At 47.5% G+C, this 20,790-nt stretch overlaps 4 protein-coding genes across 4 annotated transcripts; 3 read left to right on the forward strand and 1 right to left on the reverse strand.

Annotated features, from left to right (window-relative positions):
* Window positions 1–6,451: 6,451 nt before the first annotated feature.
* On the forward strand, window positions 6,452–7,546 carry LOC143784844 (histone H1.01-like). Its single transcript, XM_077273476.1, has 2 exons — window positions 6,452–6,641; window positions 7,024–7,546. Exons 1-2 carry the CDS (start codon window positions 6,484–6,486, stop codon window positions 7,508–7,510), a joined length of 645 nt encoding a protein of 214 aa, XP_077129591.1. The 5' UTR covers window positions 6,452–6,483; the 3' UTR covers window positions 7,511–7,546.
* A 4,627-nt stretch (window positions 7,547–12,173) lies between these two features.
* LOC143784845 (histone H3) lies at window positions 12,174–12,613 on the forward strand. Its single transcript, XM_077273477.1, has one exon. It carries the CDS (start codon window positions 12,183–12,185, stop codon window positions 12,591–12,593), a length of 411 nt encoding a protein of 136 aa, XP_077129592.1. The 5' UTR covers window positions 12,174–12,182; the 3' UTR covers window positions 12,594–12,613.
* Window positions 12,614–14,787: 2,174 nt separating this feature from the next.
* LOC143784846 (histone H4) lies at window positions 14,788–15,475 on the forward strand. The gene has a single exon (XM_077273478.1). It carries the CDS (start codon window positions 14,788–14,790, stop codon window positions 15,097–15,099), a length of 312 nt encoding a protein of 103 aa, XP_077129593.1. The 3' UTR covers window positions 15,100–15,475.
* Window positions 15,476–19,390: 3,915 nt separating this feature from the next.
* On the reverse strand, window positions 19,391–19,819 carry LOC143784848 (histone H2A type 1-like). Its single transcript, XM_077273479.1, has one exon. It carries the CDS (start codon window positions 19,802–19,804, stop codon window positions 19,418–19,420), a length of 387 nt encoding a protein of 128 aa, XP_077129594.1. The 5' UTR covers window positions 19,805–19,819; the 3' UTR covers window positions 19,391–19,417.
* Window positions 19,820–20,790: the final 971 nt, after the last annotated feature.

Consider the following 20,790-nt stretch of genomic DNA (forward strand, 5'->3'; position numbering starts at 1 on the left):
CAGTTCGCCTGTCCCTCCTCTCCTTCCGCCTTCTTCGGACTGTGCGGCTTCATGGCCGTGGCATGCGATAAGGGATCAGATGACGCCGCACAGTCTGAAGCGGGTGTAAGGACCCGAGTGTGAGAGGCGAACATATGTGCTGCGCCAGGCCCTGAATCCCAGCCCCGCAGTGTTTTAACAATGTTAAGACACTGCGGGGCTGGGATTCATGGGCATCGCGAACCGCACCGGCCGACATTACATGATGCCAGAAGATGGGCAGCGCTAACGGCGCTAGGCCAGGGGATAACACGACAGCGCAGACTCCTGTACAGCAAATAACAACGCTCGGGAGGCTGCACCCAGCACCAAGGTGGGATTCTTGACACCTGTGCTGCGTCTCATTACAAAGGGAACTCTCGCCTCCATTACACAGTTTGACTGTCTAAAGGGCTGAATGTTATACGTGTTCCATTCAGCGTGTGCAAGGAGAAAAATTACAAGAGCAACCTTTGACTTGCGCAGCACTGCTGCTGCATAAGCTGTGGCTCTTCTACTTTGTAACCCCTGAGGGGGGGTTAAAGGTGACTTTTGAAATCGGTTCAATTAGGCTTCGGCCTACACTCTGCTCCACCTGCAGAGCCCGGGCTCCAACAACGCTAGTTGCTGTCCGGAAGTGCTGGCTGCACAGAGCCAAACACCTCGCCAATGTGTCAGTGGGGTCCAGCACCGCCAGCTGTTCCCCTGCTGTGTAGCCGGCAACGTGTCCTGCAAAAGTCACGCAGACACAACACACCCAAAGCTGCCGCCTGTGCAGGCTTCGGCCTACACTCCCCTCCCCCTGCTCCTCCTCCTCCTGCTCCTCCTCCTGCTGTCCCTGGGCTCTAACACACCGCCAGTTGGGGCCCAGATGTGCTAGCTGCACAGAGAAAAACACCAGCCAATGTGTCAGTGGGGTCCAGCACCGCCAGCTGTTCCCCTGCTGTGCAGCCGGCAACGTGTCCTGCAAAAGCCACGCAGACACAAGAACTGAAATTGAAGGGAACCTGTCCCCCCTCCCCCAGGCGTTTTTACGTTATCCAGCCACCTTGTACAGCGGTAATGCTGCATGTGTGCAAGGTGGCTCAGAAACGTATTCTCCTCGCACATGTGGAACTGAAAACACGTCTGCAATGTGTCCTCTGTGTGACCATTTAACCGTCCCGGTGGTGTGACTTTCCTTTGTAATGACACGCTGCAACCCCCTTGGTAGCGCTGCCCGTCTTCTGGCATCATGGTTTGGCTGCCTGCGCCTCTGCGGCCGCCCTGACCCACACAACGCCCCTCGGTGTCTTATTTATTGGGACTGCGAGGGTGTGATTGATGGGCAGGATCAGTGCATCAGTTCGCCTGTCCCTCCTCTCCTTCCGCCTTCTTCGGACTGTGCGGCTTCATGGCCGTGGCATGCGATAAGGGATCAGATGACGCCGCATAGTCTGAAGCGGGTGTAAGAACCCAAGCGAGAGGCGAACATATGTACTGCGCCAGGCCATGAATCCCAGCCCCGCAGTGTTTAAACTATGTCAATACACTGCGGGGCTGTGATTCATGGGCATCGCGAACCGCACCAGCCAACATTAAATGAGGTCAGAAGATGGGCAGCGCTAACGGCGCTAGGCCAGGGGATAACACGACAGCGCAGACTCCTGTACAGCAAATAACAACGCTCAGGAGGCTGCACCCAGCACCAAGGTGGGATTCTTGACATCTGTGCTGCGTCTCATTACAAAGGGAACTCGCGCCTCCAACACAGTTTGACTGTATAAAGGGCTAAATGTTATACGTGTTTCATTCAGCGTGTGCAAGGAGCGAAATTAAAAGAGCAACCTTTGACTTGTGCAGCACTACTGCTGCATAAGCTGTGGCTCTTCTACTTTCTAACCCCTGAGGGGGGGTTAAAGGTTACCTTTGAAATTGGTTCAAGTAGGCTTCGGCCTACACTCTGCTCCCCCTGCAGAGCCCGGGCTACAACACCGCTCGTTGCTGTCCGGAAGTGCTGGCTGCACAGAGCCAAACACCTCGCCAATGTGTCAGTGGGGTCCAGCACCGCCAGCTGTTCCCCTGCTGTGCAGCCGGCAACGTGTCCTGCAAAAGCCACGCAGACACTTGCTCTTGTACCTTCTGCTCCACATCCTGGTTCCAGTACCGTCAGCTGGTTCCGGGCAGAGCCTTTGGCTTAGGTGCCTCCCTCTGGGTATCCGAGTTCCACCAACGTCAGGTGGTCCTTGGTAGTGCTTTCAGGCACGGGTACCTCCTGCTTAGTAACCGGGTTCCAGTAACGTCAGCTGGTCCTCGGTAGTTCCATTGGCTCTTGGACCTTCGGCTACCCATCCGGGTTCCAGCACCGTCAGCTGGTTCTCGGCAGTGTCTTTTGCTCTTGTACCTTCTGCTCCCCATCCTGGTTCCAGTACCGTCAGCTGGTTCCGGGCAGAGCCTTTGGCTTAGGTGCCTCCCTCTGGGTATCCGAGTTCCACCAACGTCAGGTGGTCCTTGGTAGTGCTTTCAGGCACGGGTACCTCCTGCTTAGTAACCGGGTTCCAGTAACGTCAGCTGGTCCTCGGTAGTTCCATTGGCTCTTGGACCTTCGGGTAGCCATCCGAGTTCCAGTTCCATCAGCTGGTTCTCGGCATTTTCTCAGCCTTCTTGTACCTTCTGCTACATTTCCAAGTTCAAGAGACTAAACACGATGACCCGGAAGAACACCCCTAAGATGACGACGACACCAGAGACGACAACCACCGTGATGACGACGACCCTGGAGACGATGACCCTGAAGACCACCCCGATGACGACGATCCCGGAGACCACCCCGATGACGACGACCCCGGAGACGACGACCCTGGAGACGACGACGACCTGGAAGACCGAGAAGCAGAAGAACAAGAGGCTGCAGAACAAAGAGCAGAAGGACATTAAGCATAACACAAAATATCAGAGCAAAAAAATATTATGTAAATTATAAGCAGAAGAAGACTAAGCAGTGTATGGGGGTGAGTCCGTTCCTCCTCGTGGTGCCCCTGGATAAAGCCTGATGCTGCAGGCCAAACTGAACGCGGACAAATGTAACTGGTTTGTGACAGGCAGAACGGAAGGTGTAATCTTCAAACTTTTATAGATAACAACTACGGGAATGCCTGTCACAAATAAGAATATGATGAAGAAGTTGAATATGATGAAGATAATAGTAAAATAAAAAGAATATGAACAATGTAACCCAAAAAATAATAGGTAGAAGATGAAGAAGAAGATGAATAAGGTGAAGAAGTTGATGTCAAAGAAGCTGATGATGAGGATAATTAAGAAGAAAGCGTGGGAGAAGTAAAAAAGAAGGTGAAGGGCGTGGAAGTAGTGAAACATCAATATCTGACATAAAAAAAAAATAACATAGTCACATTCTTTCTAACGCCGAACTTCATAAAAAAAAATTAAAAATCCTGCTATTCTATTACATTGGGCTAAACCTCTGTCCCTTTAATATCTCCGCCACGTCCCCCAATACATCCTACATTATTCTTAGTTGTTTTCCTTCATGTAGAATGAACCTACAAGTTTATAAAGGGTTTATTTTAATTCCGATATTTTCGTCCCATTGACTTGCATTGGGATCGGGTATCGGTATCGGATTGGATCCGATATTTTGACGGTATCGGCCGATACTTTCCGATACCGATACTTTCCGATATCGGAAAGTATCGCTCAACACTAGTTAGGACATAACTTACTAGCAGCCGCACTGAAGGTTACAGGATAACCCGGCTTCCCCACTAATGCTGGTGGGAGAGTTTCCCGTCATCTACTGTATTAGCCGCACACTCTGGACCATTTGTGCACAGTTTGGACTTCACAGCGAGAAGGATTTCACAAGCCTTTAATGCCACTGGCCGTTCAGAGTCACAAAGACAAGTCAATAAGGCCTGGAAAAGCCCGACTCGTTCACAGGTAACCAGAGCGTCTGAGATGGAACCTGAGCTTCTGCTAGATGGCAGCCCTATAGTGTAAGGGCACGTTAGGGATGGCCCCATCTCCAATGTTTGGGACATATCGGAATCTGCCAAGTCCATTGCGTTCACCTTCACCTCCCAATCCAATTCCCTGCACGTCGTCTCCAGAATCTGGGACAGCACGGTGTCCGAGTCTTGGAGTTTTTGCATGTGACCGTTCCATAGCCAATTAGTAAACACTTTCACCACCGCCCTCCTGGGGAAACCTTCCGTGCCATGACATAGAATGTCCATTAGATGGGGCACCAGATCCTGTTGGGAGGACACAATTAATGATTATTAAATTTCCATAGCATATCATCCCGCACCACAGCGGAGACACTTTAGGGAAGACAGAGGCGGGTTATCACCACTTCTGTCTTCTCCTTTGCAACATATTGAAGTATCGCCAATGCTGATGGGTATAATGGACCCAGCGATCACTTGGCTGGATGTGGAAACGTGCAGAGGAAAAACTATAATGATGAAAGGGATTACAGCAGCACCGAGCGCAGATGGCAGTGCCTAGAAAATCTAGTACACCAGCCTCATTCTGGAGAGGTGCTGACATGAAGGATTGATCATCTCTCTCTGAGAGAGAGAAATAGAAAGAGAGAGAAAGAAAGAGAGAGAACGAGATAAAGAAAGAGACAAGGAGAGAGAGAAAAAGAAAGAGAGAAAGAGAGAGAAGAAAGAGTGAGAGAAAGAAATGAAGAAAGTAAGAGAGATAGAGATAGAGAGAAAGGAGAGAGAAAGATTAAAAGAGAGGAGAGAAAAAGAGAAAAACGAGGATAATGAAAGGGATTACAGCAGCACCCCAAGTGCAGATGGCGGTGCCTCGAAAAACTAGTAGATCAGCCTCATTCTGGAGAGGTGCTGACATGAAGGATTGATCATCTCTCCCTGAGAGAGAGAGAGAGAGAGAGAGAGAGAGAGAGAGAGAGAGAAAGACAGAGAGAAAGACAGAGAGAAATAGAGGGAAAGAGAGACAGAGAAAGAGAGGTAAAGAGAGATAGAGCGAAAGAGAGAGAAAGAAAGAGAAAGGAGAAGAGAAGGAGAGAGAAAGAGAGGAGAGACTGCTCCATACTGTACACACTGCTCTATATACTGTACACACTGCTGTATATACTGTACATAATGTACATACTGCTCTATATAATGTGTACATTGCTCTATATACTGTACACACTGCTGTATATACTGTACTTTCAGCCCTATATACTGTACATACTGCTCTATATAATGTATAAACGTCTCTATATACTCAGCTCTATATATTGTACACACTGCTGTATATACTGTACACTGCTCTATATACTGTACACTCTGCTCTATATACTGCATACACTGCTCTATATACTGTACATACTGCTCTATATAATGTATAAACTTCTCTATATACTCAGCTCTATATATCGTACACACTGCTGTATATACTGCATACACTGCTCTATATACTGTACATACTACTCTATATACTGTACACTGCTGTATATACTGTACACACTCCTCTATTATCAGTGACATTTATTACACTGCTGATCTGGGCTGTGCAGATGTGATGTGTTGCACTATATATACTATATACAGCTGTGCTCTGTGTGGACGCTGGATTTTGTGTCTCCGCTTTTCTCCCAATATTCCCCTTTTGCACAATAGTGGGGGTCACATAAATCCGTTAATAGTTCACAGTTTCCTCCCCGGAGAGTCGCAATGTGCAGCTGTCGCCTTATCAGAGCTCTTCCCTCCATTACAGGCCGCAGCGGTCACAGCTTCACACGGGGTAAGACACGATATCAGGCAGGTGATTGCAGTGAGCCCCCGATGTGGATCATCTACTGATGTGGAACACGTGTCCCCCCAATACTCTGCACATACGGGGTACAGAGATATCACAGGTCAGGGAGGGGGCAGTCAGCGGAGGCCGTCGCCTGTGTTATCCTTCTGGGCTCTCAGCAGCTCCAGCTCGTCCCCACATCGTACAATCAGCTTCCTGTACGATAGACATTGGAGTAAAGATCCCTGTGATGGTGACAAGAGCCGGGAATAGGAGGAACGAGCTCCCGCAGCAGATTTATCTCCCCGGATACACAGCGATGTGCAGATCGGGAGGACGTCGGCGATGATCGCGGGATTTCCTCTCCGCTCTTTCCCGACTTCTCTGTTAGTGACGGCTACAAACGGTCGGTGGAGATGTTGGAGCAGGAGAAGCGATGGAGGAAGCGCGCTCTGCTGTCCGGTGTTAGCCGGTAAAGGGCTTTTCTCCCGGGCAGGGAAGCACAAGGGGAGAGCGGAGCTTCACTCGGACTCAGCTGGGATGAGGCGGGGCCTGTGTCCACTATCAGCCAATAGATGCTCAGGACCGTGCAGCTCAGCAGCCAATCAGTGCGCAGTAAGCCTGTACATATAACAGGCGCCTCCAGCTCCGGCCTCAGTGTTTTCCTTCCTATCAGAAGAAATTTTCGTTTTATTTCCGCAGCACATAATGGCAGAGACCGCGCCAGCCGCCGCTCCCCCTCCCGCAGAACCGGCCGCCAAATCCAAGAAGCAGCCGAAGAAATCCGCCGCCAAGAAAAGCCATAAACCCTCCGGCCCCAGCGTCTCCGAGCTGATCGTGAAAGCCGTGTCCGCCTCCAAGGAGCGCAGCGGGGTAGTGATGGGCAGTCCGGCTCTTTTTGGTGATCCGGCTCTCATGGCTCCGCTCACCAAAAAGAGCCGGCTCTTTCGGCTCGTGAACCGGCTCTTTTTGGATCGTATTAGATCCCTATTGAGTACCTGTTCATGCGTCCGAAACTCCGCCCACCTACCGCAGAAACCCCGCCCACTTCTTAGAGAGCCAATTAAATTGAAGAGTAGGCGGGGTTTGCCTCAGGTGGGCGGAGTTACGCCTCCCGAATCCCGGGATTTTACGCCCAGTGAGAGCCATTCAGGGATTTTAGTGGCTCTCACTGGTGTGCCGGCTCCCATCGTTCACTGCAGGGAGCCGGCTCTTTGTGTCGGCTCGTTCGCGAACGACACATCACTACAGCGGGGTGTCTCTGGCCGCCCTGAAGAAGGCTCTGTCTGCCGGAGGATACGATGTAGAGAAGAACAACAGCCGCCTGAAGCTGGCCGTCAAGTCTCTGGTCACCAAGGGCGCCCTCCTCCAGGTGAAGGGCAGCGGCGCCTCCGGGTCCTTCAAGCTGAACAAGAAACAGGAGACGAAGGAGAAAGTGGCCAAGAAGAAGTCAGCAGCTGCGGCCAAGCCCAAGAAACCCGCTGCTGCCAAGAAAGCCGCCAAATCTCCGAAGAAGCTAAAGAAGGCTCCGACCGCGGCCAAGAAGAGCCCGAAAAAGGCCAAGAAGCCCGCAGCAGCTGCCAAGAAAGCGGCCAAGAGCCCCAAGAAGCCGAAAGCCGCTCCTAAGCCCAAGAAGGCGACGAAGAGTCCGGCTAAGAAGGCGGCCAAACCCAAAGCTGCCAAGAGTCCGGCTAAGAAGGCTGCGAAAGCCAAGAAGCCCGCGGCTAAGAAATAAGCGGAGCTGCTCCTGTACTTATACCACAAAGGCTCTTATCAGAGCCACCACCTCCTCCCCGCAGAGCTGTATGATCAGTGCCAGCACCTCCTCCCCTCAGAACTGTATGATCAGTGCCACCACCTCCTCCCCTCAGCTGTATAATTGCCGGCACCTCCCCGCAGAGCTGTATGATCAGTGCCACCACCTCTTCCCCTCAGAACTGTATGATCAGTGCCACCACCTCCTCCCCTCAGCTGTATGATAATTGCCAGCACCTCCCCGCAGAGCTGTATGATCAGTGCCACCACCTCCTCCCCGCAGAGCTGTATGATCAGTGCCACCACCTCCCCTCAGAGCTGTATGATCAGTGCCACCACCTCCCCTCAGAGCTGTATGATCAGTGCCACCACCTCCTCCCCGCAGAGCTGTATGATAAGTGCCACCACCTCCCCCCCGCAGAGCTGTATGATCAGTGCCACCACCTCCTCCCCGCAGAGCTGTATGATAAGTGCCACCACCTCCTCCCCGCAGAGCTGTATGATCAGTGCCACCACCTCCTTCCCTCAGAGCTGTATGATCAGTGCCACCACCTCCTCCCCGCAGAGCTGTATGATCAGTGCCACCACCTCCCCGCAGAGCTGTATGATCAGTGCCTACAGGTGACAATTCTGTGTCATTAATGGAGGGAAGGGGCCGATGTGCAGCAGAGATCACGACACTTGTATCATCCTAATCAGTTATCACCACATGTAACCCTCATCTCAGTAATAGGGGTGTGAGGTTATTACTCCGATGTGAGAGTTGAAGCCTCAGTGACTGATTACACTGGCCAACAGTGAAAATGTGTCTGAAATGAAAATAGCTGGTTTGTAATAATTTTAGCATCCTAAAAACGAATATGTTACTTAAAAATCATTATTAGCTCTTGTTGCTGAGATACATGTCATCCCTTCACCCCCGGAGCTTTTTCCGTTTTTCCGTTTTCGTTTTTCGCTCCCCTCCTTCCCAGAGCCATAACTTTTTTATTTTTCCGTCAATTTGGCCATGTGAGGGCTTATTTTTTGCGGGACGAGTTGTACTTTTGAACGACATCATTGGTTTTACCATGTCGTGTACTAGAAAACGGGAAAAAAATTCCAAGTGCAGTGAAATTGCAAAAAAAGTGCAATCCCACACTTGTTTTTTGCTTGCCTATTTTGCTAGGTTCACTAAATGCTAAAACTGACCTGCCATTATGATTATCCAGGTCATTACGAGTTCATAGACACCTAACATGACTAGGTTATTTTTCACCTAAGTGGTGAAAAAAAATTCCAAACTTTGCAAAAAACAAAACAAAACAAAATTGCGCCATTTTCCGATACCCGTAGCGTCTCCATTTTTCGTGATCTGGGGTCGGGTGAGGGTTTATTTTTTGCGTGCCGAGCTGGCGTTTTTAATGATAGCATTTTGGTGCAGATACGTTCTTTTGATCGCCCGTTATTGCATTTTAATGCAATGTCGTGGCGACCAAAAAAACGTAATTCTGGCGTTCCGATTTTTTTTCTCGTTACGCGGTTTTGCGATAAGGTTAATGCTTTTTTTTTATTGCTAGATTGGGCGATTCTGAACGCGGCGATACCAAATATGTGTAGGTTGGGGGTTTTTTTATTGATTTATTTTGATTGGGGCGAAAGGGGGGTGATTTAAACTTTTATGTTTTTTTTATTTTTTTCACATTTTTAAAAACTTTTTTTTTTTACTTTTGCCATGCTTCTATAGCCTCCATGGGAGGCTAGAAGCAGGCACAGCCCGATCGGCTCTGCTATGCAGCAGCGATCATAAGATCGCTGTTACACAGCAGAATTGCAGGTGTGCTGTGAGCGCCGACCACAGGGGGGCGCTCACAGCCACCGGCAATCAGTAACCATAGAGGTCTCCAGGACCTCTATGGTTACCTTCCTGATGCATCGCCGACCCCCGATCATGTGACGGGGGTCGGCGATGCGCTCATATCCGGCCGCACGGCCGGATGCGGTAGTTAAATGCCGCTGTCTGTGTTTGACAGCGGCATTTAACTAGTTAATAGCGGCGGGTGATCGCGATTTCACCCGCCGCTATTGCGCGCACATGTCAGCTGTAAAAAACAGCTGACATGTCGCGACTTTGATGTGCGCTCACCGCCGGAGCGCACATCAAAGCGGGGGTCCCGACATGTGACATACTATACCGTCACATGTCGGGAAGGGGTTAAGATTATTATGCAGGAAAATAGGGAAATTTTGAATTTTCAACAAATGTGTATTGGTAAACCTGATTACAGACCTGTTGAACCAATGTCAGCCATTTTATTCATTGTGTCTGCATAGTTTGTACTAATTGAAGTCTCTTTCTCTTGTTGCAGTAATTTTGTGGAGAGAATTTACACTTTGAAAATGCCTCGTAAATGTGCAAATATTGTTAACAATTTTTGTTACGTGTGTGGTTATGTGACATTTGCCAACCAAAGAAGACCAATTACTCCACTTGTGAAGACTGCTTACCATCATTACTTTGGTGTAAAGGTTGGTGATCAGGAGAAGCCCTGGGCTCCACACATTTGCTGCAATAGTTGTTCAGTAAATCTGGTTGCATGGTTGAAGAATAAAGGACGTTCTATGCGTTTTGGTGTGCCAATGATTTGGAGGGAGCCAAGAAATCATGTAGACGACTGCTATTTCTGCATGGTTGCTCCTCTTCAGCATGGCATGTCAAGAAAAAAGAAGGGGACTATTGAGTACCCTAACATCCCCTCGGCTATAAGACCAGTCCCACATGGGAAAGATCTTCCCGTTCCTCGCCCTCCAAAGGAATATGTACTGGAATCAGATCAGGAGGAAGAATCGCCCGGAAGTTCATCACAAGATCTTGAATATGATTCACAGTCTGCATCAAATGAACCACATTTGCTTTCTCAGGGTGAACTCAATGATCTGATACGCGACCTGGACCTGTCGAAAGAAAAGGCAGAGCTTCTGGCTTCAAGATTAAAACAATGGAACTTTCTACTGTACAATGTTAAAGTGACTGCCTATAGGCATCGACAAAGAGATTTACATGTTTATTTTAAAAAGCAAGACAATCTCGTTTTCTGCACCAGTGTTGATGGTTTAATGTCCGCTATGAATGTTCAGTACAACCCACTAGATTGGAGACTTTTCATCGACGGTTCAAAGGTTAGTTTAAAAGCTGTACTATTGCACAATGGAAATGTTCTTCCTTCCGTTCCTGTAGGCCATGCTGTTTGCATGAAAGAAACCTACAACAATATGAAACTGCTTCTGGACGCAATAAAATACAGTGACCACCAATGGCAGATCTGTGCAGACTTGAAAGTGGTTGCAATATTGTTAGGCATGCAGTTGGGATACACAAAATATTGCTGTTTCCTATGTGAGTGGGACAGCCGTGCTAGATCTTCTCACTACAATATAAAAGTGTGGCCTACAAGGGACAAAATGTGTCCTGGAATTAAGAATGTTCAACACTGTCCACTTGTTGAACGCAGTAAAATCATTCTGCCGGCGCTACACATTAAACTTGGTCTTATGAAAAATTTTGTTAAGGGAATGAACCAAGAAGGAAATGCTTTTAAGTACCTCAGAGGGAAGTTTCCACAACTCAGTGATGCTAAAGTGAAAGAAGGTGTCTTCATTGGTCCTCAAATTCGTGACCTACTTAGGGATGGAAATTTTGACGAGATCCTACAAGGCAATGAGAAGGCGGCATGGCAAGCCTTCAGAGATGTTGTACGTGGCTTCTTGGGAAACAGACGAGTTGATAACTATGTTGATATTGTGAATAACCTTCTTACGAAGTATCATAAATTAGGCTGCAACATGTCATTAAAAATACACTTTCTGGACTCTCATCTGGATTTCTTCCCGGACAATTGTGGTGCAGTAAGCGATGAGCATGGTGAGCGATTCCACCAAGATATTTTAAATATGGAACAAAGATATCAGGGCAAGTGGAATGCTTCCATGCTTGCAGACTACTGTTGGACATTAATCAGAGATGTACCAGAAGAAAACTTCAATAGACAAGCAAAAAGAAAGCGTTCTCGTGAATAGGTCTTGTCTGAACTGTTGTGTTCAGTTAATGTATTGTGTTCTTGCTATTTTAATCATATTTTAAACAATATTTCAAGTTTGAACATGACATTTGTGTGCAATTTATACTCTTGTAATGAATGCTTCTCGCTACCTACAGCACATACATCCATGGCGTGTATCTAAAAAACGAGAGCTAATTAAACAATTCTGTGGGTATATTTGAGTTTCTCGACCCAAAATTAGTAATATTTGCCTATTTTCATCAAAGAAACATAAAAAAAGTTGTTTTTTGTTGGCCTGTGTTATAGAGGAGCCACTGTACAGCTCCGGGCACTGGGAATCTAGAACCGGAGCTTCCGCTGTATTAGCCGCCTGGAGATTTGATGCGACCCTGTGTTTCAGAGCAGCAAGTAATATCTGAAGTGTGAGTCAGGCTGAACCTTCTCTGTGCAGTGATTGGTCGCGGACATCACACGTTATTGGCTGCTCACCTTCTACAAAATAACCAATGGTATGCAGGGGGCGTGTCCACATGGAGCGAGACTAGGAGCAGAGGAGTATAAATATCCCGCTCTCTCCGCTCCTCTCATCACTTCTGTTCTCTTCTATACAGAGCTATGGCCAGAACCAAGCAGACCGCCCGTAAATCCACCGGAGGGAAAGCTCCCCGCAAGCAGCTGGCCACTAAGGCCGCCAGGAAGAGCGCTCCCGCCACTGGTGGAGTGAAGAAGCCCCATCGTTACCGCCCGGGAACAGTCGCTCTCCGTGAGATCCGCCGCTATCAGAAATCCACCGAGCTGCTGATCCGTAAACTTCCCTTCCAGCGACTGGTGAGAGAGATCGCCCAGGACTTCAAGACTGATCTGCGCTTCCAAAGCTCGGCCGTGATGGCCCTGCAGGAGGCCAGCGAGGCTTATCTGGTGGGGCTGTTTGAGGACACCAACCTGTGCGCCATCCACGCCAAGAGGGTCACCATCATGCCCAAAGACATCCAGCTGGCCCGCCGGATCCGTGGGGAGAGAGCTTAGATCTGTTCTCAAGACCTGACTGTACCACAAAGGCTCTTTTCAGAGCCACCAAATCCTCCCTCCAGACGAGCTCATTCCTAACCTCCGCCACACAGGGCTGATCCTGAATGCATCATGTATCCGGACTAGTTGTTCATTTCTCTGCAGGAGTTTGCAGCAGTTCTATAGTCGTTTTGCCTAGATAAAATCAATCAGCGTTTTAGAGACTCCTCATCCCCTTATAAGTTCTCTCTAAACTGCTGGACCTCGTTTCCTTATATTCCCGGCACTCCGGTGTGATGGAGTCACTATGGAAAGAGGGAAAGTTATGTTCCTTGTATTCTTGAAAGCGGATACTTCTCCCTTGATACTTCTCCCTTGATACTGAAAACCTATCTAGACTAAGTAGAAGGAAAAAGGTAAAACGTCATCTCACCCAAAAGTAGAAAGGGACACGAGACACTGAATCATTTAGTGGGGGACAGATCCAGCTCCAGGCATCCCATAAAAACGTATTTATTAGTAAGTCAGAACCGCGTCTGCCTAGTGTAAGTGTACATCCCCTGTGACTCCTTATGCAGTTTGTGAGTTTTTTTGTATTATTTCCAAATACGTTTTTCTGTGATCCCTGGACCTGGATATATATCTACCTATTAGACTCCTGTATGGAACGTAAGTGACCAGTGATCGCAGGACACAAACACATTTCCGATATCTGTCCGTCCGGAAACTAAAGAAAAAAAACGGACACCAGTGCTGCAAGGCTGCAGTGTTAACCACTGAGCCACGGCGCCGCTCAACAATACCCTCTTTGTCTGCTCTGTATATACTGTACACTGCTCAATATAATGTACACGCTGCTGTATATGCTGTACACACTGTTGTATATACTGTACACACTGCTGCATATAATGTAAACTGCTCAATATAATGTACACACTGCTGTATATGCTGTACACACTGTTGTATATACTGTACACACTGCTCTATATACTATACACACTGCTGTATATAATGTACACACTGCTATATACTGTACACACTGCTGTATATAATGTACACACTGCTCTATATACTGTACACACTGCTCTATATACTGTACACACTGCTCTATATACTGTACACACTGCTGTATATAATGTACACACTGCTCTATATAATGTACACACTGCTGTATATACTGTACACACTGCTGCATATAATGTAAACTGCTCAATATAATGTACACTGCTGTATATAATGTACACACTGTTGTATATACTGTACACACTGCTGCATATAATGTACACTGCTCAATATAATGTACACTGCTGTATATAATGTACACACTGCTCTATATACTGTACACTGCTCTATATACTGTACACTGCTCTATACACTGTACACTGCTCTATACACTGTACACTGCTGTATATACTGTACACACTGCTGTATATACTGTACACTGCTCTATATACTGTACACTGCTTTATATACTGTATACTGCTGTATATACTGTACACTGCACTGTACACTGCTGTATATACTGTACACACTCCTCTATTATCAGTGACACTTATTACACTGCTGATCTGGGCAGTACAGATGTGATGTGCATTATATATACTATATACAGCTGTGCTCTCTGTGTAGATGCTGGATTTTGTGTCTCCGCTTTTCTCCCTCCCCCCATCGCTACAGATCACATTTGTGGTGGGTGGGTCGTTATGTAATTATCGTGTATTTGAGTTCTCCTATGTTCTCTGGGGCTGGAGACGCCGGGGGTCTGGTTACATGCAGCTCCCTGCTCTGAGGGACCGGTAATGGCCGCCAATCCGGCACCACAGTGACTGCCGGGGATCAGATGAGTTTTCTGTAGATCATTGTCCCTAAAATACATTTTTGTATTCTACTTTCTAACAAGCTGGAAAATAGCAGCAGGAACTACAATGAAAGCACAAATCAAAATAACCAACAGATCTAGCAGCAGCGCCGAGATGAGAAGAATGGAGAAGCGGGAAAATAAGAGGACAATAATCGGGAAATTCAAAATCGCCAACCGTTCTGTGCTCAACCAATCAGAGACGAAAGGGAGGGGCTAACTGCAAATTTAGTACTAGAAATCTCGCTCCGGAAACGCGTCATCTCTGCGGTTCTCGCTCCGGTCCGCTCACTCGCTATATAAAGGAAGGACTCTGCGCTGCTCAGTCATCGTGTTCTGCTGACTACGTGGAAGATGTCTGGTCGCGGTAAAGGAGGAAAAGGTCTCGGGAAGGGCGGCGCCAAGCGGCACAGGAAGGTGCTCCGTGATAACATCCAGGGCATCACCAAGCCTGCCATCCGCCGTCTAGCTCGCAGAGGAGGCGTCAAGCGCATCTCCGGCCTCATCTATGAGGAGACTCGCGGTGTCCTGAAAGTCTTCCTGGAGAACGTGATCCGTGACGCCGTCACCTACACCGAGCACGCCAAGAGGAAGACCGTCACCGCCATGGACGTGGTGTACGCGCTCAAGCGCCAGGGCCGCACTCTCTACGGCTTCGGAGGTTAATTGTGTTCTCTTCTGTCCTGACAACCCAAAGGCTCTTTTCAGAGCCACCCACATCTTCTTGGAAGGCTGCAATTTCCTATTCCTGCGCTCTGGTTCTGTCCTACTTTTCCATCTAGATTAATAATCTCTAGGAATCAAAGATCTTCGCTTATCGGACACTGATTGGTACCAGACTCAATGTCACGCACATTTTCAAAGTGAACTTTAACCATCTCGTCAGTGACGGCTGATACCTTGGAGTAAGAAGTGGCATAGTGATGAGACATGGCCACGCTGAAGGGTTAATACTGGTCGGATTTTGCAGGTAATGTCAGCTGTCCTCTCCAGCTCTTTGTCTTTATGTGCAAACTGTCTTTTCAGAGGAACATGACTTGATGACTTGAACACTAGCGCCACCTACTGGAAGTAACAATCCTACACGTCATTATTGACCCTCTAACGAACCTTGAAATATGATTTGGGATAATAGCGAAATCAGAAACTCCATTTGTAGACGCGGTGTTTCGGGGTGTTGCCCTTCAGTACAAATGATGAGATCTGATTTGGCTGGGTGAGAGGATGACTGGGATCTAAGGGTTAAGGTTTCTCCTTATGCAGTGTCCTTATGTAACACGTGGTCTCAGGATGACGAGCGATTAATGGTCTCTTGTGTTCCTTCCATACAGGAGTCTCTGATTAGGGGAACTTATCAGCAACATTTCCGGGACAGATTACTTCATCTACGTTACCGAGTAGATCCCTCCATGTTCTCGATCATCTCCCCAGTAGTTTACTCCTGTAACCTAGGTAGAGATCAGTTCCACAGCTACAGGCAGGAGGTTTGAGATACAACTTGATCCTACATTTCCTTAGTAAAACTCGACTCGCAAAGAAGCGGCTTCCCCCTGAGGATCGTATGTCCGGCTGTGTGCAGGGAAGTGACCGGCTTTATGCACCAGCAGCCCCAGTATGGAAGATCCCTGAGAGGGTAGTGCTGCCGAGACGTTCACACTATCAGTATTTGTAAGTCAAAACCAGGAGTGGAGCAATCAGAGGAAAAGTATAATAGAAACACGTCACCCACTCCTGGTTTTGTCTTAGGCTGGAGTCACACTTGGCGTAAGACAATACGCCACGTATTATACGTCCGTACTAGGGCCGTAATACGGAGAAATGTTCCCAAAATATTGATCCGTAGTCAGGGTGTTTCAGCGTATTTTGCGCATGGCATCCTCCGTATGTAATCCGTATGGCATCCGTTCTGCGAGATTTTCACGCAGGCTTGCAAAACCGACATCTAATGGATTTATGAGCTCAAATGTTGGGGAAAACATATATACAGTATGTGTATATATATATATATATATATATATATATATATATATATACTCACCGGCCACTTTATTAGGTACACCATGCTAGTAAGGGGTTGGACCCCCTTTTGCCTTCAGAACTGCCTCAATTCTTCGTGGCATAGATTCAACAAGGTGCTGGAAGCATTCCTCAGAGATTTTGGTCCATACTGACATGATGGCATCACACAGTTGCCGCAGATTTGTCGGCTGCACATCCCAAAGATGCTCCATACAAGGCAGGATGGATCCATGCTTTCATGTTGTTTACGACAAATTCTGACCCTACCATCCGAATGTCGCAGCAGAAATCGAGACTCATCAGACCAAGCAACGTTTTTCCAATCTTCTACTGTCCAATTTCGATGAGCTTGTGCAAATTGTAGCCTCAGTTTCCTGTTCTTAGCTGAAAGGAGTGGTACCCGGTGTGGTCTTCTGCTGCTGTAGCCCATCTGCCTCAAAGTTCGACGCACTGTGCGTTCAGAGATGCTCTTAGGCCTACCTTGGTTGTAGCGGGTGGCGATTTGAGTCACTGTTGCCTTTCTATCAGCTCGAACCAGTCTGCCCATTCTCCTCTGACCTCTGGCATCAACAAGGCATTTCCGCCCACATAACTGCCGCTCACTGGATTTTTTTTCTTTTTCGGACCATTCTCTGTAAACCCTAGAGATGGTTGTGCGTGAAAATCCCAGTAGATCAGCAGTTTCTGAAATACTCAGACCAGCCCTTCTGGCACCAACAACCATGCCACGTTCAAAGGCACTCAAATCACCTTTCTTCCCCATACTGATGCTCGGTTTGAACTGCAGGAGATTGTCTTGACCATGTCTACATGCCTAAATGCACTGAGTTGCCGCCATGTGATTGGCTGATTAGAAATTAAGTGTTAACAAGAAGTTGGACAGGTGTACCTAATAAAGTGGCCAGTGAGTGTATATATATATATGTCATTGAGACACATTATATATATATATATATATATATATATATATATATATATATATATATATATATATATATATATATATATATATATATATATTCTGTATTTAGATTTCATTCAGCGCGATATCTGTGAAAAGCGTAATTCAATTGCCGGCTTTTCATTTCTCCTTCCCAAACCCGACAGGATATGAGACATGGTTTACATACAGTAAACCATCTCATATCCCCTTTTTTTTGCATATTCCACACTACTAATGTTAGTAGTGTGTATGTGCAAAATTTCAGCGCTGTAGCTGCTAAAATAAAGGGTTAAATGGCGGAAAAAATTGGCGTGGGCTCCCGCGCAATTTTCTCCGCCAGAATGGTAAAGCCAGTGACTGAGGGCAGATATTAATAGCCTAGAGAGGGTCCACGGTTATTGGCCCCCGTGGCTAAAAACATCTGCCCCCAGCCACCCCAGAAAAGGCACATCTGGAAGATGCGCCTATTCTGGCACTTGGCCTCTCTCTTCCCACTCCCGTGTAGCGGTGGGATATGGGGTAATGAAGGGTTAATGCCACCTTGCTATTGTAAGGTGACATTAAGCCAGATTAATAATGGAGAGGTGTCAATGATGACACCTATCCATTATTAATCCAATTGTTTGAAAGGGTTAAAAAAACACACGCACATGATTTAAAAGTATTTTAATGAAATAAACACAGCGGTTGTTGTAATAATTTATTGCTCTCTCAATCCATTTCCAGGCCCTCGCTTGGCAAAATAATAAACGCACAAGATACATACCTTCTGATGTCAGATCACGTCCGTAAAACTCGCATGTGTGACGCCGGCCTTATAAATAATGATGTGAAATACTGACCGAATACTGAATGTGTGATCGTTGACTAAGGTGCGGAAACGACCCGATTAGTGAAGATCCTGCTACCAATATGAGGGAAGAGGGACAGGTAATAATCAGCGCTGACACCGCAGGGAATCTGTATAGAATATAAGCTCGGCCGTGATGGCCCTGCAGGAGGCCAATCTGGTGGGGCTGTTCGAGGACACCATCTTTATACGCTGTACATTTTAAGACGTTCTGTCTGTTCCTTCTGAAGCTGGTTGATGCTGTTCTAATGATCGAGAACAGGGATATATCCGCACTGGGCCGTTCATAGTAATTTGTGCACAGTCCAACCGTATTCTGCTGATACTACGGAGCAGACATCCAAGTCCTGGTGTTGAGTAAAAGGAGATTCTCACCTTGTATCTTCCTGCTCAGATCCGTGTGGGTTGTAGGAGTGCTGCGAATAGTGAAAGGGAAAGCGGCTGGATTGATGAATGTCCTCGGAGTGTAGACTCCTATGTGACCGCGTCCTGATCACTAGACTCTGGTATGGATGGCGGCCTCTGAGATAAACATAGATCCCATATATACACCAATATGTAATAGAATAGGTCGTGTCCGCAAAGTATAAGCGGCTCCGGTGCTGAGGCCGCATGTTTCGGGCACATGTCAGTTGATTTAATTTATTAAATGACTGAAAGAGGAGCCTCCTGCTGAACCTACACATGCAGATTATTGCAGAAGATGCCTATACTGCGCCGACAGTGACTAACCCCCGGCATCCATTACTCCGAGAACCAAAACAAGAGGCAGTCTGCTAGAAGTTCCATCTGTTTGGGAATGTTAGGACATAACTTACTAGCAGCCGCTCTGAAGGTTACATGATAACCCGGCTTCCCCACTAATGCTGGTGGGAGATAGTTTCCCGTCATCTACTGTATTAGCCGCACACTCTGGACCATTTATTATAGAAGACTGCGGTAATAGCAGCCGCTGCGGTATCACCAGGAGACATGTGGCAGGATGGACATCAGGCCTCTGCTGACCGCAGCACAGATCGTGTATATAGTTGTATCTAATTCTTGATACCGCGGGGGCACATGTGTTAGCAGACGCTAGTGTGGACCATCGGCCGATTACAGCTCTCAGGAAGAGGATGTGGGGGCTCTTAAATGAGCCTTTGGGTGTGTGGACAGACGTGGAGAAGCGGCACTCACTTGCTCTTCTTGCTGCTCTCGGTCTTTTTGGGCAGCAACACGGCCTGGATGTTGGGCAGGACGCCCCCCTGGGCAATGGTCACCCCACCCAGCAGCCTGTTCAGCTCCTCGTCATTGCGCACCGCCAGCTGCAGGTGACGGGGGATGATGCGGGTCTTCTTGTTGTCCCGGGCAGCATTGCCGGCCAATTCCAGGATCTCGGCGGTCAGATACTCCAGCACAGCGGCCAGATAGACCGGAGCGCCGGCGCCGACTCTCTCGGCGTAGTTGCCCTTGCGAAGAAGCCTGTGCACACGGCCGACTGGGAACTGCAGTCCTGCCCGGGATGAGCGGGTCTTGGCTTTAGCGCGAACCTTTCCTCCTTGTTTGCCGCGTCCAGACATGATGGCGATAACTGTAAAGACAGAAAATCGAATGTAGAAGAAACCGTGTTGTGTCGCCTTATATAGTCTGCTGCCCCGCCCTCCTCTCCTGTCGTTGGATGAATCTGAAGCTGCCAATGGAGAAGAGACTTGGAGAACCACCAATGAGCTGCAGAGGGCGGAGCTTATTACCGCTCCATTGCTCAAATGAGTTTCTCACCCAATAGAAAACGTTTGCTTTGAACAGAATAGATAAGGGGTGAAAACAGATATTTGTCTTGGAGCAGAAGAAAATGTAGAAATATTCTGTTGATTTGTAATTTGCACTCGTTCACCTGCTATTTCCCGTCACCAGACGCAGAGCCCCGGGCGGTGAGAGCAGACACCTCGGGAAGACTCAATATAGTGCAGCCAGTGATATCTCCAGATGGTGCTGGAAACCCCTGTAATTCTGTATGCCTCCATATAACAATGCAGTGCACATCTGTATACCGCTGTATGCCCCCTGTAATGCAGAAATCCCCACACACAGCAGTAAACCTTCCATGTAGAAATAATTACCTCTATATAGTAATGTATCTTTACGAATAGTCCTTTGTACCCCCATATAGTGCGGCATACTGCGATGTAGCGGTTTGCGGTATAGTGCAGTAAGTGTCCGGTAAGGGCATCACAGCAGTATGCATGGCCCCCTCACACATACAGTTATGAGCTACCATCCTCTGTGGAAGTTACATATGGAAACGGGGAAAAAACATCAGAAATGACCCTCAATATTACTGAATTACGAATGTAATTTTTATCAAGATCCATTTTAAGTTATTCTACCGGATTTTCCCCTCTTGGATGGTTTTGTCTATCAAGACCCCGGTAGGGAAACATTTAGTCAAGATATAGTTGAGAGCTCTTATCTTGTAGGTTGAGTTTTACTAACATGTTTTTATTTTCCCTTATTAAAAGGTCATTCAATTAAAGCTATCATATTACTTGTCTCCTGTTACGCGGTT

The sequence above is a fragment of the Ranitomeya variabilis genome, chromosome 7, assembly GCF_051348905.1.
Source record: "Ranitomeya variabilis isolate aRanVar5 chromosome 7, aRanVar5.hap1, whole genome shotgun sequence".
NCBI classification, from domain to species: Eukaryota; Metazoa; Chordata; class Amphibia; order Anura; family Dendrobatidae; genus Ranitomeya; species Ranitomeya variabilis.